Consider the following 23,388-nt stretch of genomic DNA (forward strand, 5'->3'; position numbering starts at 1 on the left):
TCAAAGTGCAAAGCTTTGTAGGTTGCAAAACATAAAAGTATTATTATGCCGCGTTTTGTCTTCATCTGCCTGCCACTTTCGTGCGCCTTTTTCCCTCCCGGTGCAGGTGTCTATTTCCGAATGAGGGTCATAGTTATGGGTGTTTTTGTGCTGTTTTTTCTATTGGACGTGATGGTTATCAAAACCAAACATGATAAATTTGGCAAGCCCAGGAGACACAGCACGGAGGAGATTTGTCAATCAGGCTGCAGAATGCAATGCTGTACTGTGCAATAAAAAATCAGCGAAAAAGCGAGCCAGTGATGGATGAACAGCGGGACCACTGTGTGCTGTTTATTAATAAACAAAATATATTCCTATATGACAACATGCATAAAAGCAGAACAGTATTTGTACATCAGTGGGAAAATAGTGGTGGCTTGCTAGCTTTTGTGCGGCTTCCCCGGGTCAGTTAAAAATTTCAAAAGAGAAATGAATGAACTTACCAGGTTGCCCGATCTCTTTACATATCTTCCTCCAAGCTCGGTCCTTTATATTCCTGTCTCGGTACAGAAAGCAGCTGGTGTCGTACAGCTCCAGGTTGTTTGCTACGGCGTTGATTAGCCTTTCCTCCATATTGAATGAAGAATGAAGGGCTTTGGCTGGATCTGCCCCTTTGACCTAGGTCAGAGCCACGTCACCAGGCTCCTGATTGGTTGTCGCGCGCGAATTGACGCTGGAGTTCAGATTTTTCCAACTCGAGCGGTTGACGCGATACACGCGTATGCACAAAATGCAACACAAAAACTGACGTGCGTGGTTTTATTCGCGAGTCAAACGCGCCAGACGCGGTACACTGACGCGCGTTTCACGTGTTTTCGCGGCGCAAATCTGCTTCCAAATTTTCCATTGACTTTACATGTAAACCTGACGCTCTGTTCGCGTCTATCGTGTTCGGTGTGAACACAGCGTTAGTCCTCTACTCTTTAACATAGCCATAGAACCACTGGTCCAAGCCGTAAGACAGGATGTTTTCATTTCTGGTATTCGTGTTAAACAGAAGATACATAAAATCTCTTTCTATGCAGATGATGTGTTGGTGCTCTTATCCCGACCTGAAACCTCCCTCCCCTGTCTTGTTGAAGTAACTTCATCTTTCGGTGCATTTTCAGGCTACAAGATTAACTTTGCCAAGTAAGAGGCCATGCCCCTGGGGTCATTGTTGACAGCTCCGGTTACAACTGTTCCCTTTCCATTTCACTGGTCTCCTACTGGATTTACTTATTTGGGGATACGGGTTTCTCCCTCTTATCATCAGCTGTTTAAGCTCAACTTTGTCCCTCTTTTCGATTCAATTAAGGCTGATCTGGAGCGCTGGGCCCCCCTCCCCATTTCATGGCTTGGCAGAGTGGCCCTGATCAAAATGAATATTGTGCCCAGACTGCTATATCCTCTGCAAATGATCCCCATCTTGTTATCTAACAAGGTTATTAAGGTTTTGGAGGGTTGGTTAAGTGCTTTTATATGGAGCAAAAGAAGGCCCAGACTTAAAATGGCCTCACTCCAGATGTCCAGTCAAGATTGAGGTTTTAATTTACTCAATCTGCGACTTTACCAACTTGCTATTCATCTTACAGTGATAGCAGACTGGCTCAGATGCGACTCTACCTCGATCTGGCTTGATATTGAATCCTCTCAGTCCAAATGTCCCCTGTTTAATTTGTTATTTGTTAAAGGGATCAGTGAAGTCAAAAAACTCTCCAACAATCCTATTACCCTATGCTCTGTCAAGGCCTGGAGGTCTGTCCGTGCTTTGGAGGGTCGGGCCTATATGACATCCTCCCTGGCTCCTGTTATGAATGGCCCTTATTTCTTGCCTGGATGTCTGGATCGGGGTTTTGTGGTCTAATTTGGGGCTGGTTAACTTGGGTGATCTGTTTAGAGGCCAGACCCTTCTTTCCTTTCAGCAGCTTCAACAATGTTTTGGCCTTCAAAATGTGGAATTCTTTAGATACCTGCCACTGATGCACTTTATAATTAATGACACCACCCTATTGTTGAACCCTACTAGGTCCGCAGTGGAGGATGCTTTGTCCTCCCAACAGTCTGGAAAATCCATTAGTTCCTTTTATAAGGTTCTTAACTCTAGCTCAGCCCCTCACTTCCTGGCTGCTGAACAGGCCTGGGAAAGAGACCTAAGCCACTCAATAAATGATCCAGACTGGCAGGAGGTTTGGGCCTGTGCCTCTAAGATATCTGTCTGTAATCGGACTAAATCGATTCAGTTAAAAATTGTTCATCGGGCATACATCACACCCTTTTTAAAAAGTAAAATAGATGTAAACTCCTCCCCTTTACGCATGGAAGTATGCGGAGGAGAGTGACTTTATGCATTGTTTTTGGTCATGTGTGAAAATTCAATATTTCTGGTCGGATGTTGCAAAGGTATGTCGTGTGCTGACGCCTCTCCCAATCTTTTTATCTACCTGGTGAAAAACCACAACGAACGACTCGAGACAGATTTCTTCAATAAATCAACTTCTTTATTTCAACCCCTACGCAGAAGGGAATCAGCTCAGCATAAAGCGTCTTGCAGATTCCAAGGGCAATCTTTTGAACTGTTACATTTATAATATTCGAAAGTTCCTTATTTATCTCCCACCTTTCCTGTTATTCTGTTATCATGTTCGCCTATACGTCATACACAGTTTCGATCAAAACAACTTCTTCCTCATCTATAGTCTTCTACCTTTCCTTTTAAGGTCTTGCCCTACCTTTAACCCCTTTCTTAATTGCATATCTTAATTTTGAATGTGTGTGTGTGATGTACATGTCTCTGTCTGCAATGTGTGTGTGTTCCTGTCTGCACTGTAGGGGTGTGTGTGTGTGGGTCATGTCAAGTGTCATGAGTGTGCGCTTTGTAGGTGTCAAGTGTGTGTTCCTCCTTAGTTCTGCTTTTCTAGTCTATACTTACCTAATGTGTTAGACTGTTCTTAACGCTGCCCTTTTGCCCCTCTCTTATCTATTGCAACTTCTGGGCTATTTCTTAGTATCTCAGTATTTATCTCAGTATTTATCTTAGTATTTCTTAGATCAATTGCATAACTAAAGATTAAACATATTAAGTTGAAATGAATAATTGTAGTTGTTACACAAACATGAAAAAATTTAGTAAATAACACTGACATGCTTGGTCAATGTAACTAAAATATAGATGAACAGTTAATCCAAAATTTTGTTCCATTTACTTTATTGTAAACTGAACATAATCAAAATTGTACTTAATATTAAATATGATAAATGGCCTGTATTTGTGTAGCGCTTTACTTAGTCCCTATGGACCCCAAAGTGCTTTACACATTCAGTCACCCATTCACACACTGGGGATGGCATGCTACATTGCAGCCACAGCTGCCCTGGGGGGGCACTGACAGAGTCGGCCAGTAGGCGACTGCGACTGTTGGCGCCGGGGCTCGAACCGGCAACCTTCCAATTACAAGACGAACTGCCAACTATGTAGTTGTGTGTTTCATATTACATGTATGAAAAATGACCACATGTTAACATTTTTCCAAATGAAAATTTAATTTCCATAAACATGGCAATAACTCAAAATAAACAAGCACTAAAAAGACAAGAGCCTTTTCCCCTTTAGCTCAAAGCCTTACATACTTGAAGGATAAATGGCAAACCAGGAGAGAAAACACAAAAGCTCAGAGTATTTAAAAAACAAAATGAACAAAACAATGAAAAAGGCTCATGGTACTCAATTACTCTACGTTATCGTGTTTTACTTACACTTTTTTAGTTATAGTTGCTGACAATAAATAATACTCTCTAAGTATTATCTAGTGGCTCAAATAAAGAATGACTCATTAAATACGAGCAGAAACATTTAAACAAAATGAGGAAGTTCATCAACAGCAAGTTGCAGACACATTTTCTGTAACCTGTGTACGTACACAGTGTGTATGTACGTTTCTGCAGGACAAAGAAGAACACAGAAAAGCTGAGACAAATACAAATATGAATGAGAAAATGAGAAAAAGGTTAGTGTGTGAGTGGGTCAAGTTAATCTAGAGGAGGTAGGCAGGAGCGGATGCTTCTAAAGTGAGAGCAGAGTGCATGATAGGAACATAAAAATCAGACTGACTGAATAAAGAAATACAGAAAACCAAAAACATCACAGGTCTGTTTGCTTTGTCATTACAACATCTAAGCAGAGAAGTGTTTCAATCGCTCTGTTTCTGCTGAAATCACACACTGACTTTTACTTTGTCATTTCTCCTCTGTAGCAGTCTGATCATTAGGTAAAAAAAACATTTTTTAACATTTTAATAATTGTATATATCAAGGGCGTAGATTTGGTTCTGGCATTGGTGGGGACGGATGATTCAACCACGGAACCCTGCCCTGTTTCTTTTTTTTTTTTTCCTTTTTGTTTTTGCTTCTTAATAAAAAAGAGGAGAAATATACTTGCCTACATATGCTATTCTACATGCTTTTAAACCATTTAAAATCACAAGTTTTATGTGAATTATATAATGTTAAATTACTATTAAACAAATGACTAAGTATTTTAGTCTTTAGTTTACTTCAGCCATATTCCATATAAATCAGGTATCATACAAAAATAAAAATAGCTTCAAATACAGTCATGACAATAAAAGAATATGACTTTAAGGACTTAACAACATTACTTCAGTTATAGTACACCAACATCTCTGATACATTAGCACTAAGGGAACACTGAATGAGCTGGTGGTTTTTGTCCATAAAACTACTCATCTAAGATTACCACAAAGTAAAAGATCTCTCAGCAAAATCATGCAACAGTTTAGGCACTGTTGCCCCGATCAAATCAGTGAGCTGGGACTTCTTATTCTAAACGTGAACTACTGTTACAGCAACAGACATGGACTACTGGTGCCCCCACACAACAACTCACTATGTGAAGGAGCCAAACGCATGCCTGCTCCTCTTGTTAACTGAGATAAACTGCTGGCATATTTGTTTTACATCTATACTGTCCAGTCTCTCCTGGTGAACATGGCATACAGCAGCATTGTTTAATCTCATTTGAGTCATTGTTAACCTTAGCCATGTTTTTAATAATAATAATACATTTTATTTGAAAGCGCCTTTCAAAACACTCAAGGTCGCTGTACACAGTAGAGTAAAAAGCAACATAAAAGCAAAGAGTTTACACAATCATAAAACATAAACAAATTTAAAATAGCCGAATGGAGAGGTTATGTGGGATAAGCTAATTTGAACAAGTGGGTTTTGAGTTGGGACTTAAAGAGAGAGAAGGTAGAGATATTTCTTAAATCAGGAGGTAGGGAATTCCAGAGTCGTGGAGCAGAGCAGCTGAAAGCCCTGCTCCCCATGGTGACAAGACGGGGGGAGGGGACAGAGAGTGAAAGGGAAGAAGAAGATCTGAGACAACGAGATGGGGTGGTGATGTTAACCAGATCAGAAAGATATGGAGGAGAGAGATGATGAATAGCTTTAAATGCGTACAAGAGTATTTTGAAATTGATACGATACTTGACCGGGAGCCAATGAAGCTGCTGCAGGACAGGAGTGATGTGGTGGATAGAAGGGGTCCTGGTGATGATACGGGCAGCAGAGTTCTGGATGCGTTGAAGCTTGTGGATGGATTTTTGAGTAAGACCAAAAAGAAGTGAATTACAATAATCAATCCGGGAAGTAACAAGGCTATGGACAAGAATGGCAGTGCCATGTGGGGTGAGAAAAGGACGGAGACGATTGATGTTGCGCAATTGAAAATATGCAGACCGAGTGACATTATTAATGTGTGAATTGAAAGATAGAGTACTTTCGAGGATGACACCCAAACTTTTCACAGAGGAAGAAACGGAGACCGGCGAGTTATTGATAGTAATAGAGAAACTGTTGGTTCTGGATAATGTTGATTTAGTGCCGACCAAGAGGAGCTCGGATTTATTACTATTGAGTTTAAGAAAATTAGAAGTCTTCTGAGACACTGAAGCTTCTTTCAGCCTCAGTACATGCGTTTAATCCTCAGATTAAAATGATTATTCTGTGCTTGATGTGCCTCACATCAGGAGCCCTGGCTCTTCCCCTCTGACTGCACTAGGACATATTGCCACCTGATAAAATAACACATTGATTCGTGCCATATAAAAAGTGAGACATGTCAATTCAGATTCTTTGTCAAATATACACTAATGAATCAATTTACATCAGCAGCCTAACAACTGTCATGATAATAAATACTAGTTAATCTATAGCACCAAAACATCAGTCACCTGTGACCTCGCCTCTTCACCTCTGTCTGAGCTACAACATGGCAGAGCTGCCTCTGTCACCTGATAAATAACAGTGAGACACTCCACATACATGCAGTCACACATGTGCTTCAAATACAGTCATGAACCAACAAGTCATCATCCAATTTCACCTGTGATCTTGTATCACTATCACTCTCTGAGCTTTGTGTTGGTTCTGCTGTCAGCTGACAAATAGGACATACATGACAATAAGAATAAAATGTGGAGCTGCTTCAGTGTTTCTGTCACTTTGTGCAGATCTTGACTCATCAGTAAGGTTTGTAGGGTGAGTGCATTTTTAAAACAATTTGTGCAAACTGCACTACAAGTTGAAATATTTGCAAAATCACGACTACCTCATGATATTTTGTCTCAAAAATTAACCCTATGAATATGTCAGCACTATTAGGATGAAATTATTGTGTCACCAGCATTTTAACGTTAGACATATAACTTTAACAGCCTCTGTAAACTAATATCCTGGCTTGCTCGAGGCTCCGTTTTCTCTGACAGTTTCAATCAAAATTAGAAATGCTACTCTGAGACTGAGAGAACTAACAGTGCTGCCTGTTGTGCAGTTAGTTTCCAAAACACGTTATTTATGGTTACATACAATTTTAGACTGATGTGGGCCAAAGCCTAGCATAGCCTGTAACGTTATTATGACGGACACACTTTATGAGTGAACTTGACTTTAAGTGACTTACAGGTTTCTTTGAAAAATACTTTTCTTCCTTTTTTGCTGCCGTCCTCCTCTCCTCCTTGCAGGTCCAGCGCAGGCTTGCTGCTGCTAAAACTGAACAGAGCTCCCTGAAAGGCACAGCCAATCACATTGGCCATATTTGTCACATGACGTAGAGAACGTAATTTAACTCTTTCTGCACCGCTGGGTGAATGAGACGTTGACAGATCGGGTTTTTTTTCTTTCTATCGGGTTTGTTTTTCTTTACTCGAAGAGATCAAATTATTGGTGGGGACAATTCAGTAATCGCTGGATATTGGTGGGGACGTGTCCCTTCCGTCCATGCCAAATCGACGCCCTTGGTATATATTTAAAAAACAAACTAAACCCCTTGTAAAAAGAGAATTTCTAGTTTGATCTTATATTTGTGCAATAATGGATTTCTTTTTATATATATTTTTCCAGGTGATGAGTTTTGTCACACTCCAGTCTGTGAACATCATGACAGACATCATGTTACTGAGTCTCCTCTTTATTCCAAGTGAGCCGTCTCATTTCAGTCATTTACAGTCTGACAAATCAATGCAGATAGAGATATCTAAGTCACATATTTTATACTGAAGGAAAACTGTCTACTGTTGAGGAAAAAATAAACACGTCCTAAACTCATTTTATCATAATTATGTTTAAATATACATTTATGTTCCTGATTGTAAACAATTTCAATATGTTATGAAAGCTTTCAACAATCCACACTGAGCTACATCTTTTCACATTATTGACTTATCAAACTGTGTTTGATGTGAAACCACAGATTCTCCTTGGAGGCCCAATATAACAATCCCAGGTGATCTGAATGAGAAGGAGTCTGTCACTATAACCTGCTCAGCTCTCACTCCCTGTCCACACTCCCCTCCTCAACTCACCGGGAATCTCCAACAAGACTCTCACAACAAAATAGAGGAAAACACAGATGGAAGCTTTACAACTAAAATCCAGCAGAACATCACTCTGTCAGACACACATGATGGAAAGAAGATCAGCTGCTCTGCCAGATATCCTGTGAACCAAGGAAAAGACACCAAGACAGCAGAGACAGAAGAGACTCTCAGTGTTTCACGTAAGACAATCAGTTTGTTGTTGGATCCTGTCAACATATCATGATTCGTGGGACTCCATTGTTTTTCTCCAGATGCTCCTAAAGACACCTCAGCATCCATCAGTCCATCAGGTTTGGTGTCAGCAGGCAGCTGGGTGAAGCTGACCTGCTCCAGCAGAGCCAAACCTCCAGTCAGCAGCTTCACCTGGTTCAAGAAGAGCAGAGATGGAGCTGTGAAAGTATCTGAAGGAGAGATTTACAGCTTCAATGTAACAGATGGAGGAGTTTATTACTGTGTGGCCACTAATGATCTGGGTAATCAGACATCAGCTGAGATCCACGTGGCTATTAAAGGTAACGGCTCATGCCACTGAAGTGTTTTATGCTATTGTCTAACTTTTTCTTCTTCTTTTATTGAGTAACTCATTAAATCTCTTGAAGTGTTTTGTTTTTTTCTAAAAAGTGCTGTACAAAGTGTAAAATTAAACATCATGGTAATATAACGGAAAAGAAAAAAAAGAACCTCATGATCTGTTTAACTCTTGTGTTGATTCATATTGATATTGGTTTTCTACCAGGATTCCCACTGTGGTCATTTCTTGGAGGAATCCTTGGGATGATGTTACTCTGCTTGATTATCTTTGTTTGGTAAATAATACATCATAGTAGAAACGCTATCAGGTACTGTCACTGACATGGTAGCTGCACATTAAAATATCTGTTTACTCACACATATATTTAACCTAAAACAGAGGACAGTTAGTTTTACAGCCTCTTATATCTTTCAGGTGCTTAAAGTCCAAGCATCAAAATCAACAACAGACTCATGTAAGAAAATACTCAACTTCTCTGTAATTTATTGAACTGTTCGGATAGTTATTTACTCTAGTACCTCCATCAGCTGCTTAATAAATTTAAATGAACCTTTCTATTTGTTTCATTTTATAGATTCAAATAAGTGAAGAGCCGGTTGTTGAAAAGCCAGCAAGTAAATCAGAAGGAGAAGAAGAAAACATCCATTATGGAGAGATCAGCTTCTCTGTGCTGAGAAATGAAGCATCCTCTGACTCAGTGCAGGACAGAGGACAGCAGCAGGATACAGTGTATGCACAGGTGAAAGTCAACAAGCCAAAAAACACAGAGCGTGCTGATGGCCAAGAGGAAGTGTACGCTGAGGTCAAGAAATAAGTCATTACATTAAAGAAGCACACACAGTACCGGCACAAAAAAAATGTCATTTTCACAGATCAACGTCAAACCAACAAATCGCATCCTGCCGCTTTTTATGTTCAGGTTTAAATTCGCATGTCTGCTTTCACATCTTTTGTTTTTAGGTAATTGTTAAAGTGTATAAATAGATGTCGCAGCTGTCCAATAACAAACTAGTTTACATGAAACTCAAGAAGTTTCAGCAGAAGACTCAAAACCTCCACATACTGTAGCATTTTTTAAATTATTTTTCTTATCATCATGTTCATACACTATCTACCTGCTGGTGCCCTGCCTTGCTATAGGGTTTTTTTTTTTCAGAAAAGTAGTACTTTGGGGTTTGTAATTAAAGCTGATTTTAAGTTTGTTTCTTGTTTTCTGAGTCCTGCATGTTGGCTCCTGTCTGCCAACTTTGACAATAGCCACCAAAATGGGGTTGCTCGGTTGTTGAACTACTATGTGCTTTGTGTTTGCAGTACAGTCACTGAATGTAGAATTCTCTCACTAAGGTTTTTGTGACACAGTAAATCCTGGGTAGGTGTATTACAAAGGGTAGTGTGGTATGTTGAGCTTAAAGTCAGTTTTCAGTGTCTTGAAGATGATGATGTTTTATTCTGCCCAGATCACCAAAGATATTCATGGTTAACACAAGCTGGTCCACAGTGGGTTAGGTTCAAAGTTTTGGTCTAAAATTGTGTGAATGTTCCATATGTTCACTAATTCTTGAAACATTAGTATGTGATGTAGATCACAAAAATTGCCTGGAATGGCCTCAGAGAACTGAAAGAGTCAGAGCCCAAAGCAAAATTAGTTTTTACTGTTGATAATACGGAATAATGATCATTCACACTCCTATTATAAACTTATTTCATTTTCTAAGTTGTAAAATTGTAATCCACAGTCATGAAAGCATACAACAGATTTGTAAATGTGAAGAAAAATAATTTAATAATGTTTAAAAAAAATTGAAGCAATTTCCCTTACAGAAAAGTGATGCATAAAACCTCAAAGTCAATTGTCAGCCTGGCAAGTTTTTACCCATCTCTGGTTTTTAATCTAAAATGGTAATAAAGTCAGCTACAACTTGGATAATGAATGTCACTGGCTCACTAAATGTAACAAAATACACAAACATGAAATAGATAAACTTCTTTGTCTTTTTTAGTTTTAGATCATCAGAATCAGGATACTTTAATAATCCCAAAGGAAATTATGTGGATTACAGTGAATTAATACAATATATTACAAAGTTTAAACATTTCAGAAATAGCACTAATAAGTACAAATCGCTCAATTATAACTTTCAAGAATATTACAGAGGTGAAGTATATATGATGGACATTTTACTCTAACCTGTGAAACTTTGTCATTTGTTATTTTACTGTGAAGCATGTGCAAACGGGTGTAACTATTGGAGTGTGTACAGTGTGTTAGATGGGGGAGTTGTACAGGGAGATATCCACAGGCAGGAATGATTTCTTGTCTTCAGTGGTCCTTTTTGGTAATCTCAGTCTCTCACTGAACATGCTCCTGTGACTAGCCAGCATGTCATGGAGTAGGTGGGAGTTATTATCCAGCACTGTCCTTATTTTTGATAACATCCGCCTCTCAGACGCCACCCTAAGGGAGTCCAGCTCCGTCCTCACAACATTACTGGCCTTGCAGATCAGTTTATTGAGGCCTTTAGCATCTGGAACTCTTAACTTGCTGCCCAAGTGTGCAACAGCATAGAGGATGGCACTGGTCACAACACACTCATAAAATATCCTGAGCATTGTCCGACAGATGTCGAAGGATATCATCCGCCTCTGAGAACATGGTAATGTTTACCTCCACAATGTAAAGTGTGTACAAAACATGTAATTGCAACAATAATGTGTAGAAACAATAATTTAATTCAACAACAAAGTGAAAACAAGTGAAAAATGCTTGAGAATATTTGAAATTACGTGCATTTGACTAAAATCAACAAGTTCCTTGGTATATGAGTATATCTTATTATATTATAATTAGATCATATGAACAGAAATTAAATGTATACATGTGACAGTTTTTTCCTCACCTGATGCATTAGCCTCAGCTGAGCCTGAGGAGGAAAATGACCCTGTACTGATTCAAACAATCAAATTTGGTGCTCTGATATTAATTCGTTTTTCTTTTCTTTTTTTTTTCTTTTTTAATTAATAAATTTTTCAAGCTACTGTTACCTTTAGATTTTGTCTTTTGTCCTGCCCTTGGAGTCCTGGCCAAGGAGCCCAAGGGCAAAGAAGGTGAGACCAAGCTGCCGGGCCATGAACAGAAGGGCAAGAATGATAATACAGAGAAGTAGGTGCATGGGGGAGGACCAGATGGACCCAACACTGGATTCCAAGTCTCAAACCCAACCCAGGAAAGACAAGGGAAGAGGATGAGAAGATGCCTCATTGCCAGCAGCATCAAAGATCTGTCAGCAACCACTAGAACATGGCCAAAATAAAACATTAATGAGACATCTACATCTTTCCATTAAATCTGAATAAATATTGAGTGTAAACTTCTGAAATAACTGCTAAGCCTCCCTTCCTTTCAAGACAAACCTCTTCTATTCCTTTCATTTAATATCTTATCTCCCCAACTGACAAAATGAAGTACACTTGTGCAGTCCACCAGTTTACATAAGTGTTTCAAAACTGTCCAGTTGCTCTGTAAATTTGTCTAAATCTGCAGTTTTGCAATTTTTTTATTTAGATGAACAGGATTTGGCAGTCCTGGTATTAACTCCACATGTTAAAAAATCTATTAAACATACAGTAAACATTTCACCAAGCTGTCAGTTATTCAGTCTTAATTCTATTCCATTACACAAAGGGGATGTAAATCTCGTGGCATTATGTCATAACACAGTAACTAAAGAATCCGCAAGAGAAGATAATTATTATTTGGAACTCTTAAGCTCAGGTATCAACAATCTGCTGTCTGCTTTTGCTGCACAACAACTAAATTGTATTTACTGCAGTGTTACTGTATAGTTTTCATTCTGACCGAACAACCCCAAATGATAAATTGTCTGCTTGTTGCTGATTCACTTCACTGATGAACAGCTGACAGAGTAAAAAGGGAACATTTAAATACATAGGGGAAAGTTGGTCAGTGGGGTTCAGACACTGTTTTTAGGTGCTGTGAGAAAACAGACACACAATATTTTGCAAACAAATGTCTTAATTATGTGGCCTACTATCTGTTAAGTAACTACAAAAGTTATGTATTCAAGAAATATACTACAGGACCTGAGGCATTATAGCAGAAAATTGATTGATGTGAATTCTGCCGTCAGTAAATGACTAATACAGTTTTTTAATCACTTAATCAATTAACAAGATAACATCATTAATAATTAAAGTACTCTTTAGATCTTTATGTCAATTAAGTGTATTAAAGTCCTAAATATGTGCATAATAAATTTATACACAGATTAATACAATAATAACAATGACAACAGTAAGTATTTGAATATGCATCTTGTAGGCCAGAGTAAAAATCTTAAAAAGAAATTTAAAAAAAACACTTGAGTCTGACTCAAGACTGGTGTATAAAACACAAAGTATTTATTTTGTAAAGCTTAAGAAGCAAAACATGCAAAGACATGAATATGATCAAGATCAGAACGGGTAGGGGAAAAGCTGTGGTTCCTCCTGTGGTTGACATGCTCTGCTGGCCTTTACTGCAGCCATCTTCAACTGCTGCTTGTTTGTGGGTCTCTTATGCCTTCAGTTTTGTATGTAATAACTGAAAGCATGCTCTGATGGGTTGACTAGCTCGACCTTTCTTATCTCATTTCTTTGTTTTCAAGAAACTTGTATGTTCTATTTGCAGTCACATTGTCAATAAATACTTTTCTTTTCTTAGTTATATCATATTACAGCTCTCTATATATTAGTCCTTAGATGCATAAGGGATTCTTTCAAATGAAAAGTTGTTATTATTTCATATTTCAGCTAGTCTTCAAAAGCATGTTATTAAAATCAGGCCATTTAAATTTTTCGACTTATCTTTTATAAATTTGACAAAATTGCTGTTTTTGTATTACTACCCAAAACCTCTATAAGTGGTTTTAACCCTTAGATGCACAACCTACCAATACCTACACTCTTCCACGAGTGGGGTCAAAAATGACCCCAAATAGAAACAATGCATTTTGCTATAAACGCGGTAGTTATTCTTCAAAATCTTTAAAATGAAGAGTTGTAATATTTTCATATTTTAGGTATTCCTCATAAAACATGTTTGTGACATGAGGCCCTTTGCATTTTTATTTATTTTTTCATTAATTTTAAGAAATTGCAGTTTTTGTATCACTTGTATCACTTTTGTATGCTTGCTCGGCATATACTGCAGAAGCTGGGTCTTCCCTCTGAAAGGCACAAGTTGTTCATCCACTGTACCACAATCGCTGAGGATGAATTTCTGCCTGCAGTTGACCAGGAACAGGCCCCATATGTAGTGGAAAGCTACCATGTGGTTTGTTTTCAGTCGGTAGGCTCTGGTCCTCTTGTCATCAAAGTGCAAGAAATGGCGAATATCTTTAAATCTTTGAATTGACATAGTGGCCTTGTACAATGGGTTATGCAGAGGACTCCCAAAAAACACACCGACTGGTACATCCCAGTTCTTCTCACTTCCTGCAAGAATGGTTAATCAAATGAAGGCTAGGAGCTTATGTTTGATTACATTTTTCCACTCTTTTCCCCTGTCTATGGCTACTCTTCATGACTCCATGTTTGCGCATGTCAGCACCTCTTCTATTACATTATCAGACATGAACATCTTCCATGCATCTATTGGGGAGACAGTACTAAACCCAGGTGCAAGCCCTGGCCGACCAATTCAGAATATTGTGGCTAGAGCAGTAAGAGGGGCTCATTCTGTTAGACTCAATATCCATTTCCTCTTCAGAGGACTCCTCTGTATCTGACTGGCCTTGTTCAGTGGGGGGGACAATAGTCTGGGTCCTCTATATCTTAGATTTCAGATTCTGAGTCAATGCCTCCGATGGGCTCTTCATCCCATCCGTCCTGGATCATTTGTAGGGCAAGGTCCACAGGGATCCTTCCTGGCCTCATAGCAGCCATGTTACTTTAAATATTAAAAAAAAACATCAGAAAGGACAATGTTTGAAATGCACAGGAAACTATAAACAGGGCTGCACATAAATGGTCCGCAGGTCTCAAAATAAAAGATGCGTACCAGATAAGAAGTTGGAACGCTCGTTTGCGTACATTATATGTTCTGGAGGAGGACAGACATTTGTTCAGAACTTTTAAAGATGTCGAAGAAGCAAGCTCCGTAAGCAATTACTTTGGTGTTCCTCTACCACAAAAGAAGCGCGTATTCTCTGAATTTCCGGGAATACTTTTATTCCAGCAGCGAATACTTTTATTCCAACAGCAAATGCACACCTGCGGACCACTTCTGTGCAGCCCTGACTATAAATCATGTATGTTACTGTGTAAAAATTAATTCTTGATCCTTTAGAAGTGTAAGTGGGACAGTCAGAGTTGCTAAGAATGAAAGTTTCATAGAAGATTCCATAGGAACTGCTTGGGGTCATTTTTGACCCCACTTGTGGAAGAGTGGGGTAGTGATACAAAAACTGCATTTTTTTTTAAATTAATGAAAAAATAAATAAAAATGCAAATGGCCTCATGTTACAAACATGTTTTATGAGGAATACCTGGAATATGAATATATTACAACTTTGCGTTTTAAAGATTTTAAAGAAAAACAACCCGTGGGGTCATTTTTGACCCCACGTGTGCATCTAAGGGTTAAAATGACCCACATTTATTTCCTATGAAATTTCATGTGAACCTTTAATTCTTATCAGTTGTGACTGTCAATAGTATGGATTTTGTTGACCAGTGTCTCACAGAGTTATTTTACACAGCAACAATTAACAGATAGCATTCAGAGAGTAATTCATCTGTGATTGTGTGACTGCAAACAAACAACTTGCACCATTGGGAGTGTGAGTACAAGAAAATAATTATTATAATATGATGTGTTAAATTTGTTTAGATCAGATGAATAGGAAAGGATTTGTCTTTGTGTTTCAGTTTGGCTTAGCTGTAGGCCTGAGAGTGTGTGTAATTGTTTAGAGAGAAAGGAATTTATGGACACTGGGGGTCTGGTGTCATAAAAGGAGACAGGAAGCTACAGTTGGGGATTGCTGATGCTGATGCTTGTACCTTTAATAAAAACTCATAATTGTTATAACTTAGAAGTAGGTTTGCAGGAGACTCTCCACCTTATCTGTAAATGTAAGACAACAAGAGGCCAATGGTCCAGTGGATACAGAGTGGGGGTCTCAGTGTTTGTAGTATGTTAACTCTGTTGTCTATGTTGTCTAGAGGAATTTGGTGTCGCTTGGGTGAGGAGATTACTTTTATGACCCCCAGGAAGTCACGTATACAGAGACACACACAGTGCTTTGACTGTTGCGACACACCCACACCTACATGCACACAGTCACTCACGTGCACTCACTTAGACACACGGGTACGCGCACACACAGGCACTCACGTGCTCGTGCATACACACACAAACACAGAGTTTGCAGCACACCATGAGAGTTTTATGATGGGGTCGCTTCTATAAAGCAGACTGTAACAAACAAAGGAGTGAAGATTTGCAGAGGGACACCGGCCATGCACGTCTTCCCTTCTAGAAGATGCATGCTTAAATGAAGATGAATAAAGATGAATAAAGGTTTTGTGAAATGACTACTGAGTCCGGTGCCGTCTCTGGATGCCCGAGGAATAAAAAAGAACCGGGTGAAACTGATTTCTTAACAGGAGGGAAGTTTCTTTAAGCTTCAGTATTACCAACAGTGTTGGGTAAGTTACTTTAAAAAAATAATTAATTACTAATTACTAATTACTTAGTCAATATTGTATTTAAAATACTTATCTAATTACTGTGTCAGAAAAGTAACTTAATTACTAAATAAGTAATTAAACTAAATACTTCTTAAAATCCCTATAAATCTTGAGTGGTTTGTGCCCGACAATATTTTCACGTACTGGCCTTTAAGGTGTCGCGGATAAATACAACAAAATAAAACTAGTACTGGTACCGAAAAAAAGAAGATTTATTCATAACACACGTGAAAAGACCCAGGAAAACCAAGTTAACGAAAAAACGATAACAAAATAACGCTAAAAACCGATCAAAACCCTGAAAACCATACATTTCACACCCGAGTCTCAACTCTCGCGGCCCGGTACCAAATGACTCACGGGCCGGTACCGGTCCGTGGCCCGGGGGTTGGGGACCGCTGCTCTACAGTACGCAGCGGTAACATGTCTTCCACATTGTAGCCTGCAATCATTTTTTAAGCTCACCTTCAGACGCTTTCTGTGCTGCTGAAGTAAAATCAAGTTTTGCCTGCTTAGCAGGAGTTGCCGCGGTGTTATCCATGGATGATGAACAAGGATCACTCAGAAGTGTTCGTCTATGCTCTCGTGTCAGGCGCTTCAGTAGGTTACTCGTGCTATTAACAGCAGCCGATAGTTTTTTCTCCCCAGGACATAGCTTACACATTACTGTAATATTCTTGTCTGCTTGTTTCAGAAAAGTGAAGAGACGGGAATATGTCCATTTCATAAAACAGCCACACGCTTCAGCCGAGTCTGACATCTTCCGCTTTAGAATACGACTGTGCAGCAAACTGGCGCGAAATGATGTGCACCTGCACGTTACTTAGTAACGCGTTACACCCAACACTGATTACCAAATATACTAATCAATTGTCATATAACTAACAACATCTGTCCTATCATCTCTAACACCCTGGAGGACAACGGGGAGAGTTTAGACGCTCTCCAAGATTACATCGACCGCTGTTTCCAAGATTTAGTCATGAAGAAGGCTCAGAGTGCATCTTCCCCGGCCAAAATTGAGACACCGTCATCGAAGAGATGTCGCCCGGCAGACTCCCCCGGCACAACATCGCCTGCCGGCAAAGACATTGCAGACATCCTGGAGTCAATCGACAAGCGATTGTCCAGTTTCGATGCGAGGCTGTCCCTGGTGGAGATTTTACACCGGGAATTTAAATCTCTGCGAGAGGTGGAAACGCTTGCCGCTGAAAATGCCATGCTACGGGAGTCGGTCAAATCTCTCACCGATAACGTGACCCAGCTAAACATAGAAAATAAAAAAATAAAAGAGTCCGTTATCGATCTACAAGCCCGTAGCATGTGAGACAACCTTGTGTTTTCTGGTATTCTAGAATCTGCTGGAGAGGATGCGGAGGCAACGGTGAAAAGCTTCATTAAAATCCACCTGAAGCTGCCGGAGGGCACTGTAAAGAACATCGCCTTCGAAAGAGTGCATCGCTTGGGGGCCGTGAGGTCGCCAGCCGGGAGACCACGTCCTATTGTGGCCAAATTCGGCCACTTCAAACAAAAGGAACAGGTGAAAAGCGGCGGCAGGGAATTAAAAGGAACGGACTTCAGCGTGAACGACCAGTTCCCAAAAGAGATCCTGGAACGACGCAGGGTCCTCTTCCCAATCCGACGCGGCTTCATCCAGAAGGGCTCCCGCGCTGTCATCGCTGTGGACCGGCTGTACGTGGACGGACAGCTCCACCGCGACCCCGACATCACTCCGTGGCTGTATTAACTTCACACCAGATAAGAATCCGCTACACCCTTTCCCTATCCACTCACACTAACTTGCATTAACTTAACATTAACATCTGTTTAACTTACCAGTATCAAATCACATCTTAAGTGTGATATCATAGCAGAATTAACACCGTCACTCTCCGTCAACGGTTTGATTGGAATGTTTCCGGTTCTTTTTACCTTCTCGTTTTTTTTTTCTCTCTTTTTCCCCCTCTTGTTTTTATGCTGCTCACCCTTGTCCTTGCTTTCTTTCTTTCTTTTTTCTTTCTTCGATCACCTGCTTCCACACTCATCCACAAACAACATCCTTTATTTCGACACATATGCACAGCATGATCACGCACAGTCATGCGCTCAAGGGCAGCACATTTACATCAGTCAGACAGCGCACACAGTCGTATAGGATACACACACTTAAGCCAAGCGTACTCATATTAGTAAATATGCACACACATAATCAGACTCAGGGAGCATCTCGCCACACATTCTTTCTCTCTCTCCCTCTCTTTATTTATGAACAAGTGATGTATTCTCTCCACCTGTCTAAGCGACACACACAGCGTACACCCCTAGTTATACACAGACATCTATGGGGGCACTGAGGTTTGTTACATGGAATGTAAATGGAGCTGGCTCCAGAGAAAAGAGGTTAAAAATATTTAACCAACTCAAAAAACTACAGGCAGATGTTGTCCTTTTACAAGAGACCCACAGACCTCTTAGAGGTTCGAATGAACTTAAAACGCCTGAGTTTCCTAATGTGTTCTCAGCTTGTTATAATTCTAGACAAAGGGGAGTAGCAATTTTAATCCATAAAAAAATTAATTTCACAGTACTCGATACAGTTATAGATCCAGAGGGCAGTTTCCTAATCATTAAACTATCGATACTTGATAAAAAGCTATGTATTGTAAGTGTATATGGTCCAAATGTTGATGATCCTTCATTCTTTCACGGTTTTTTCAGTGCACTCTCTGAACACTTAGATGGCACACTTATTCTTGGAGGCGACCTCAACCTTGGACTAAATGAAGAAATGGATAGGCTCAACACAGCAGGAACTCAGCATAATTGGCAGTCCACAAATATAATCAAACAGTATATTGTTTGCATTGCAAAGACCAAAGACTTTGGTCTTTGCAATGCATGGCGCTCCCTTCACCCCAACAGTAAGGAATATACTTTTTTCTTACATGTCCATCACTCCTACTCTCGTCTGGATTATTTTTTGGTCAGCAGCTCACTGCTGAGGGACATTTCAGACACTGAGATTCACCCTATAGCTGTCAGCGATCATGCTCCTGTATCTTTAACACTAATGCACAAGAATAATACTACGACAAGTAAAAACTGGAGATTTAATACATCACTGCTTAAAGATGAAGACTTTATTAAATATTTTAAAAAAGAGTGGACTTCATATTTAGACTATAATGACACTCCCGGAACATCAGCTTCTGTTCTATGGGAAGCAGGGAAAGCTGTGATGAGAGGTAAAATAATTTCTTTTTCGTCACATGAAAAGAAAGAAGAAAACAAAAATATTCAGGAATTAGAAAAAATCATCAAATCCCTAGAAGAAGCCTACGCGTCCCACCAAGATCAGGAAACATTGAACAAAATACGCAAAACAAAACTAGAATTAAATGAGATAATTGATTAAAAAAAACAACAAAATTCTTAGTACAAAGACTACGCTTACAAAATTATGAACATGGTAATAAATCCGGTCAATTTCTAGCAAACCAGCTAAAGATAAATAAAGAAAAAACAACTATATGTGCTGTTCAAGATTCATCTGGGAACACAGTATATGACCCGAAACAAATAAACAACATTTTCAGGGATTTCTATAAAAGATTGTATTCACCACAAATAAACCCATCTAAAAAGGAAATTGATCAGTTTTTAGACAACATAACTCTTCCAAAATTATTAGACACTCAAGCAATGGCACTGGATTCACCACTGACGCCAGGTGAACTCCAGGAAGCCCTGATAAGTATGCCCAATAATAAGGCTCCAGGTCCAGACGGCTATCCTGCAGAATTCTACAAAGAATTCTGGACGATTCTAGCACCAGTTTTTTATAGAACGTTGTTGGAAATCAAAGAAAAGGGCAGACTTCCATCAAATATGAATTCTGCCAACATTGGTCTCCTGCTAAAACCAGGCAAAGACCCTGTATATCCCTCAAGCTATCGTCCAATATCCCTTATAAATGTAGACCTTAAAATAATCTGCAAAGCTCTCTTTTTTTTTTTTTATTTAACCTTTATTTAACCAGGAAAAGTCCCATTGAGATTAAAAACCTCTTTTTCAAGGGAGTCCTGGCCAAGAGGCGACAACACATTGAAATTACAAAGTTACATACATATTATAAATAACAATTACATTTTAAAAACATTTTTCTCTGGCTCTCTCAATCTGGACTTAAAAGCATTTAATAAAATAAGATCTGCTATCTTCCAGTCTTTTTGCATCTTGTTCCATGTGAAAGGGGCAGCATAAGTAAAAGCCCTCTTTCCCAGTTCAGTTCTGGCAAATGGTACATTGAGCAAAAAAAGATCGCTTGAACGCAGGCTGTAAGAAACAGTACTTCTCCGTGTGAGCAGATCGCAAATGTAGGTGGGCATTTGTCCAAGCAGGGCCTTGTAAATAAAAATGCACCAGTGAGCAAACCTCCTGGAGGACAACGCAGGCCATCCCACTCGAGCGTACAGATCACAACAATGGGTCAAGGCCCTACAGTTTGTAATAAACCGTAAAGAGCCATGATATACTGAGTCAATCTTATGAAGACACTGGGCGGAAGCATTCATGTACAGCAGATCACCATAATCTAAAACAGATAAAAATGTAGCATTTACAAGACGCTTTTTTGTCTCAAAAGAAAAGCAAAATTTGTTTCGAAAGAAAAATCCCAATTTTAGTTTGAGTTTTTTCACAAGATTGTCTATGTGAGGTTTAAAGGTCAGAGAATCATCAATTAAAAAGCCAAGATATTTATACGTATGCACCACTTCTATGAGGTTTCCCTCAAGAGTGGACACCAAAGGGACAGTTTGAGGAAATCTCTTCATGTTTGAAAACAACATTAGCTTTGTCTTTTCAGCATTGAGAACCAATTTCAGCTCCAGAAGTGTGTGCTGAACCACGTCAAAAGCTTTCTGCAATGATTCTATTGCCTTTTCAAGGTTTGAGCCAAAGGAATAAATAACTGTGTCATCAGCATAAAAATGCATACTAGCATTGGACACATTTTGTCCCAAATCATTTATATACATGATGAACAGCAGAGGTCCTAAAATTGAACCCTGTGGCACCCCATTGTGAATATTCAAACGTTCTGAGCACAGATTTTCACATTTAATGCATTGAGTCCTGTCACTCAAATAATTAGTAAACCAGGAGACAACATGTCTAGACAGCCCCAAAGAAAGAAGTCTATGCTTTAAAATGGCGTGATCCACAGTGTCGAAAGCTTTTGACAGGTCAATAAAGAGAGAAGCACAGTGCTGTTTTTTATCAAGAGCAACAAGTATGTCATTTATCACTTTTGTGGCAGCCGTGACAGCACTATGCTGTTTTCTGAACCCAGATTGTAGTTTTGAAAGAACTTCATTAGAGTACAAGAACTCTTTTAATTGCTCACTGACGAGAGACTCAAGGACTTTTGCCAAAACACACAAGTTTGATATTGGCCTGTAGTTAGTCAAAATGGCCGGGTCGCCTCCTTTTAATATTGGCGTAACAAAAGCAGACTTCCAAACGAGTGGAATTTCTTTATTTTGGATTGAGAGATTAAAAAGGATCGTAAGAGGTTGTGCAATGTAATCAGCTGCTATTTTCAGAAAAAAGGGCTCTATTAAGTCTGGCCCTGGGGGTTTCCTGTGATCTAAGGCTTTAAGAGCTGTATGCACTTCCTGGACAGAAAAAGGAGAAAAATCAAAAAGCTCCCCAAAATATGTTTGAGGTTCTGTGCAGGGAATCATGGGGGCTGCTCCAACAGAGTTAAATAAATAACCAGTAGCTACGAAGTGCTTGTTAAAGCTGTTTAAGACCTCAGTTCTCTCAAAGAGATTAGAGAAAATAACCCCCCTCTTAATTCATCCTGACCAAACTGGTTTCATAAAAGGTAGGCACTCATCAACAAATACACGTAGATTACTTAATTTGATAGACTACTCATACAGTAAAAACCTTGAAACTACAATATTTTCTTTAGATGCAGAAAAAGCATTGACAGAGTTAACTGGAAATTTCTATTTGCAACTTTACACAAATTTGGTTTTGGATCCTCTTTCATTAACTGGTTAAAAATATTATATAATTCCCCAACAGCTTGTGTCAGAACAAATGACCAGACATCCTCCAGCTTCTGTCTCCTGAGGGGCACCAGGCAGGGATGCCCACTCTCCCCTTCACTGTTTGCAATTTTTATTGAACCACTAGCAGCAGCAATTAGACAGAATTCAGTAATTAAGGGCATAAAATGCAAGAACGTGGAACATAAAATCAGCCTTTATGCGGATGATGTGCTACTTTTTCTCCAAAACTCACAAACCAATCTCTCTGGGGTGATTGCATTGATAAACTTTGCAAGAATATCAGACTACTCAATTAACTGGTCAAAATTTACAGTCCTTCCGATTAATTGCTCCTTCCATAATTCTTCTTCTACACCACTGCAATCGGGAAATATGAAATATTTAGGTATTAATGTTTCTCCCAAGCTTGCAGATCTAAGTAAATTAAACCATATCCCACTTTTAAAGAAAGTAGAAGGTGATCTGGCTAGGTGGAAATGTCTACCCATATCACTCTTGGGAAGGGTTGCCGCTATAAAAATGATGGTCTTACCAAAAATAAATTATTTATTCTCAATGATCCCAACTGAACCGCCACAAGATTGGTTCAGATCTCTAGATTCATACATGTCCAAGTTCCTTTGGAAAAATAAAAATCCACGTATAAGCTTAAAAACACTACAAAAGACCAAGGATAAAGGAGGATTAGAACTACCTAACTTTCAGCACTACTTCTTAGCCAACAGGCTTCAGTTTATCTCAGGATGGCTAAAACATACCCTCTTAGATGAACCTTGGCTAGATGTAGAACAAGCACTTTGCAATAATCTAGAGATTTCAGATCTACCATTTATCAGCTCAAACATCCAACGATATGAATGCTTCAAAAGCGTCAATATCAGCTCTTCTCTGACAGCATGGTGGGAGTTTCTAAAATTGACGGAGTCTTCATTAATCCCATGCAAACGTACACCTATCTGGAACAACCCTGACATATTACAAAACAATAATATGATAAACTTTTCAGATTGGAGTGGTAAAGGAATCAAATACTTAGAACATATATTAGAAGGAACAGAATTTATTCCATTTGGCAGACTAGTTACACAATATGGGATCAACAAGA

General features: G+C 39.2%; 2 protein-coding genes across 2 annotated transcripts in view; one reads left to right on the forward strand and one right to left on the reverse strand.

The window, feature by feature from the left end:
* Nucleotides 1-11,615, forward strand: part of LOC134634167 (B-cell receptor CD22-like) — a 36,985-nt gene extending 25,370 nt beyond the window's left edge. Inside the window, exons 5-7 of the mRNA XM_063483229.1 lie at nt 7,793-8,098; nt 8,171-8,431; nt 11,500-11,615. Coding sequence (XP_063339299.1) covers nt 7,793-8,098; nt 8,171-8,431; nt 11,500-11,615 — 683 coding nt within the window. The remainder of the gene's footprint in view (nt 1-7,792; nt 8,099-8,170; nt 8,432-11,499) is intronic.
* The window catches only part of LOC134634170 (vascular cell adhesion protein 1-like), a 383,264-nt gene that overhangs the window by 293,135 nt on the left and 66,741 nt on the right, over nt 1-23,388 (reverse strand). The window lies entirely within an intron of this gene.

The sequence above is a fragment of the Pelmatolapia mariae genome, linkage group LG9 (genome assembly GCF_036321145.2).
Source record: "Pelmatolapia mariae isolate MD_Pm_ZW linkage group LG9, Pm_UMD_F_2, whole genome shotgun sequence".
Classification (NCBI taxonomy): Eukaryota; Metazoa; Chordata; class Actinopteri; order Cichliformes; family Cichlidae; genus Pelmatolapia; species Pelmatolapia mariae.